We start from the raw sequence: 5699 nt of genomic DNA on the forward strand, positions 1-5699 counted from the left end.
CAGGGCGTGCCGAGCCGCGACAGAACCGGCTTGTCAGTGTAAAAATGGCTAGTATTGAACCATCTGGACGCTATACTTTCACTTAAAGAACAAACGACTGACGCTTTTGTTGAGAACAATCGGTATATATTTCCGTCCTCCAGTGCCATGTCAACAGTTTCGTTGCTATGATTGGTTGATTGGTTGTTGGCTCATCCAGTTGCGTTTTGGTCTCCACGCCCGTTGGTGATGAGAACTCTACACGCTACACTGACAGCTCCATGGCCCGGGTCCAGATCACGGTGAGGTGCATGAATGAGCCTATTTGTGTGTTACTGTAAGTTAAGAATGTGTAGTTATAGCTATTATCTAGCTTTTATTTTACACTTGTGAACTATTTTAATCGACGGAGCCCGGGAGGTGACGTGTGAGTCATGGAAAGAGAAAACTGCTGACAATTAAGACGACGAACAAAACTTTTTTTTTTTTTTTTTTTACATTTTTATTGTCATCCAGAAACTGAACATATGAAGAACTGAGCTGTGTGCTCAATCCCAGAGACCAGCTCTCAAACACAGAGATCAGTCACTCAATCAAAGAGATCTTTTCTTGAACAACGTCTCGTTACTCTTTCTGACCTTCAGACTTCTCGGAGCTCCAGATGGCCTCGTCAGCCTTCTCAACGACCAGGTGACCTTCGTCAGTCATGGTCAGACGCATCTTGTGGGAGCTGTCTTCACTCCAGGTGACCGAGGACCACACAGCTTTCTGCTCGTTGGTGTACATAACCAGGTTGTTGTCGGCTTGCATCACCACTTTGATTCCCCCGTCGTTGGCCGTGTTGGTGTGCCAGCATGGAGCCCACTTGTAGATGACAAAATTCCCGTCCTCCTGTGATTGGTTGAAATCAAGTGTAAGCGGGCAACTCTATCTTTCTTCTTTTTTTTTTTCTTTTTTTTAAACAAGTACGAGTATTTAGTACTTCTTGTCTATTTAAACGTTGTTGTTTGTTGAAGTCATCATTATATTTTCCCCTATCTGCTTTGAAACGTGTAATTCAAATTAGGCACCGAACCTTTAAAAAAATGATATGCTAATCTGTGATGAAATGATGGAAACGAAAATAACTTTTACTCATAAAACGTTTTTTTGCTCACCTGAAAGACTGCTTTGTGGCTCCCATCTTTACTCATAAGGGAGTCCCCCTTATGCAGCTCCTGGTAGGAGACTATGAAGTTGAATTGCGTCATTCTGAAGACACCCTAAAAGACACGACAATAGGGACACAAACATCATCTCTGGAGTTGAAGTTCTCATGCAGAGGCAGCAGGCAGCACTGTTGCATATTCTCACAGCAGATTTCCCTCACTCAGAGCTGATGGATTGCTGTGATCAAACGGTAGCTCCTGAATCTTAACTACAGCATCTTTAAAGTGTATTCTAGTTGGTCATCTTAAACCTTTTACTAAATCTTTTCATAAGAAGTACAAGTGCAGAGTTTCCTCACACATGTGACTGACCTGTAGAGGCAGATGCAGATGTTGCGATGAGATGCTGAGGTGAAGCTGTGGTGAAGCTGTGGTGGAGTTGGCCTCTATTTATTGTTCCAGGAGAAGGTGGGCGGCTAGGGGCCGTGTGTGTGCAGGGCCGGGGGCGATTTGTCAGACAGATAATTGAGCTGAAGGAGTTGGGGACCTTTTAAAATATGTTGCGTATTGAAACAAACTCTTAATGAAGCTCACTTATCTATGGGCGGAATGCTCCCTGGATCCCGACCCCGTGGTTCTCAAACCCAAGCACTTTGCTGACTGCTGATAAAACCCTGCAGTGAGAAAGTCTTCACTTGAGTCAAACAAAAACCCTCATCCTGGTTTGGTAAAAGTCAACAATTGAACTCTCAAATCAAATTCAAATCAATCAAATGGAATTCATCAAGACCTCATATGAAGACATATTTCATCCTTAAGGTCCAGCTGGGTGACCAGGAGACATCGCCAGTTGTGACTGTCTTAGACAATGAACAATGAACAAACCCTTTATTGTCACTGTACAAGTACAAGTATGCAAGTATGCAACATGTCCCATGTTGCATAGATGGCCCAATTTCGTTGTGCATGTACTTGTACTTGTACAGTGACAATAAAGGGTTTGTTCATTGTTCATTGTCTCTATGTCCAAAAAACCCAGTTTATTTGAGTTCATACAGTTATCAAAAAAGTAATATGAATAAAATGTAAAAAGGATATTGTTGATAAAAATGTATCTAAGATGTACCACCTTCAAATATTGTGTGTTTAAAAAGTGTGTTGTGTGCTTTATGTAAGGTTATATTGATAACATTTAATTAATTTGTCTGTCATTAATTTATATTTTGTTTAATGTTTGTTGATGTGCTTTAACAACGATAATGTGATATGTCTTCTGTAGATTTAAGCATTCATGTTGTGCTTACTTGTTTAGACCTCATGTATATCAATGAAAACTAGCTTGAGAGATGAGAAAAATGACATAAATAGAATAGAATTTAAACCTTTTTAGGTTATATTTTCTTGTAGTTTTCGTGGTGTTTGCTGACGAAAGAGAGAGTGCTACAATAAATCTTCAAAAGACATCTGAATGATGAGTGTTATCAGCATAGACAAGAAGGAGTTATGGGTTAGACCCTTTTATGAGACAACCTCTTTCCCAGACCTCTGACACACACACACACACACACACACACACACACACACACACACACACACACGTTGTACATGCAAATAGTGGATGGTATTCCAGAAATACCTGCCATATCTGTTTTTGAAAATATAGAGAGGATGTAGATAATTGAGCTGAAGGAATTGGTGACCTTTTTAAAAAAAGATTCTCTTTTAAACTTGTAAAATATGATGAAACCGATCCTCCCTCCTCTCATATTCAGACAAAAATGCATGTGGGAACAAAACCTGTATAGTTTTACACACAGCCACTTCTTACAGAACGAGCCCTACTGACAGCCTTACTTGTGTTCAACTAAAACCCTCATCAGGGTTTGGCAAAAGTCCAAAATGTAACATTGCAATCAAGTCAAATTGATCAGGACCGCATATGAAGACATAGGAAGGCATATGAAGACATATATGCTTCATATGAGGTCATGCTGTCCAGCTGGGTGACCAGGAGCATATAGCGTCAGAACTCCCCAATAAAACAGTCCAGACCAGCGGGCACTGTGGAGGACTGTTGGTCTTCCATCTCTACTTTCAGAGAGCATCATGATCACAGCAGCCTAGCAATATTAGCCTGTTGCAGTCTTCATATGTTGGGGAGCTCCCATTATAGCTGATTTATATTATATTTTTTATTATATAGACATGCTTTTCAGTTCAAATGTTTTGTCATGTATTCTTGAATGGGTGAATCATTTGCTTTGCCTTTCTCTGAAGCACCGGACCCAAACGCAGGTAATACTTCAGCAGTCTTAGCATACTTAGTACAACCTGTGTACTAGTAGTATTTATAGGACCAAGATATGAATGATGATCAAACAATGAATTGAATCAGTTTAACATGGAATCCTAAACAGACTATCCTGCTGTGTCAGGTGTTGGTGGTTTTATATAGAATGACAATAGATTGTTATATACCTATACTATTGTAATAGTGTCAATATCCGTGTCAGGACTTTGATTTTTTTTCTGTTAATGGTTATTACCAAACTGAAATAGATGTATGAATACATGAATAGTATAGGTATATTATAATAAATTGTTATCCTATATACAACCAGGGTCAAGGTTTTCATGATAACCAACTGAAACAACAATGAAAAACAGACTAACCAACATTTTGACATCAACAACATGGAGCTTGGCAGACTGTACGTTAAGCTGCGATTTATTCAATTTATTCACCCGTTCAGAATTTGTTTAAATACGCGACATATTTTAAAAGGTCCCCAATTCCTTCAGCTCAATTATCCTTCTTCTTCTCTTTCAACAAACAGAATGTTGTCTGGCTGGTCCTTCTCAGATACCATGTACTATTTGATGGACAACATGCAGGTCAGAGGTCAGGGAATGTGTTTTCCCCAGAAAGGAGTCTAACCAGGTCCAAGTCCTGACTGTCTGATCTGGTGCAGTAGAACGTCAGTCAGTGGAGTGGGACAGGAGGACCCGAGGGTCTGTGATGTCAAAGGCTCCTGAACATCCTCAAACTACATGGGCTGGTCTTTATATCTTATCGTTCTGTACTTTCTCGTCTTTGAATCAGACAGCCTGTACCTATCCTAACATGGTCACCTGTAGCGAAAGCATTTGAGCTGCAACACTTTGTCTTATACCTAAAAAATGAAAAATAATTTTAAAAAAAAAGACCTCCAGAAGATTAGACAAGTACATAAATAATCGTGAGAGACCCGCATTGTTTCCCCCTCAGGCGTACAGGCAGAAGCAATTGGATGAACCGTGTTCTGATTGGCTGATGTCCCTGTTCTGCCTGAGGGAATCCACTCAGCGTGTCGTATGTGTTGTACGTGTTGTATGTCCTCATGCCTTCATAAAACATGCACTGTCACGGTGGAACACTCATCAATGCATCTTTTGGGGGACTTCAACTTGCAGGTGGGTGCAAAAATATGTGGTAATAAATGTGTGTGTGCATGCATGCATTCATTCTCACACACACACACACACACTTCCTGCCTGTTTCATCGTGAGACTGATCATCAAGTGGAAGAGACAGAGTGAACGAGGGTGCTGGATGAAGAGAGGGTGTATTGTTTAATGCTACTGTCACACGTTATAACAATACATGAATATCGTTTATAATATTTTGTATATTCCCGGTACATATACACATGCAAACACCATTGTGTCTGCTCACCAGTGGAAAGAATAACCAACGCAACCACCAGTTAAAGCTTGAATCTCATTCTAAAGTCACATTAAGTTGTCTTCGTTCTGTCCAGCAGGGGGAGCTCTACTGTGGAGTCGACTACTGCCTAGTCTCCAAACGTTTCCTACCTGACCGTCCCATATATTTTTTTATTTGTATATAAACATTTTGTATGTTTGTATTTGTCTACACACAATGTTTACATTCCTCTATTATTTACATATTGGGGGAAAAAACATCTGGGGGGAAAAAACATTCCAGAAATTCCAGTTAGTAGCCTACTTTTTGTATCATAAAAACACCAATAATAAAAAATAATAAAAAAGAGAAGTGAGACAATAAACGTTGATATATTCGGCACCATTACAGTATTCCCCTATTCCTCTTAAATACATACTAATAACCGAATAAATCACTGAAGAAGACACTTTTGGATTCTCATTCGTGGCCGGCCGGGTCCTGACTACAACTTTAAGACTTTGTAAAAGTTTTTTTTTCTTCCAAGTTTGTCTTTTGCTTTTCGTGTTACTTTTGCTTACCCCCTCAGAAGCTTCTCCTGACTGCTGGTCTTCATCCACGCTCTCCTCCTCCTCCTGCCTCCAGACGGTCTCAAATCATTCAGTACAAAAAAAAGTAGACATTTTGTTTTTCAGCAAACATTTATTCGTGAATTCTATGACAAACAGGAGGCGACGATATTTCTCATTTTACAAGCTTTGTGGTTGAAAATAAACGACATAAATACAATACCCATTCCCCTAAACACGAATCAACAGCCCTTTCAGAAACCCCCTGCGTCTTCTGCAGTACAATTCCACTTCGTCTCGGTCATCACGTTTACTGCG

The 5699-nt window shown here is 40.0% G+C and overlaps 1 protein-coding gene across 1 annotated transcript; it reads right to left on the bottom strand.

Moving 5' to 3' along the window:
* Positions 1-531: 531 nt before the first annotated feature.
* Positions 532-1533, bottom strand: LOC311375772 (B-type lectin plumieribetin-like). The gene is made up of 3 exons (XM_084490833.1): positions 1500-1533; positions 1137-1241; positions 532-870 (listed from the first exon to the last, which is right to left on the bottom strand). Exons 2-3 carry the CDS (start codon positions 1227-1229, stop codon positions 604-606), a joined length of 360 nt encoding a protein of 119 aa, XP_084346959.1. The 5' UTR covers positions 1230-1241; positions 1500-1533; the 3' UTR covers positions 532-603.
* Between the last annotated feature and the right edge of the window lie 4166 nt (positions 1534-5699).

The sequence above is a fragment of the Micromesistius poutassou genome (assembly GCF_964030765.1).
Source record: "Micromesistius poutassou genome assembly, contig: SCAFFOLD_4965, whole genome shotgun sequence".
NCBI classification, from domain to species: domain Eukaryota; kingdom Metazoa; phylum Chordata; class Actinopteri; order Gadiformes; family Gadidae; genus Micromesistius; species Micromesistius poutassou.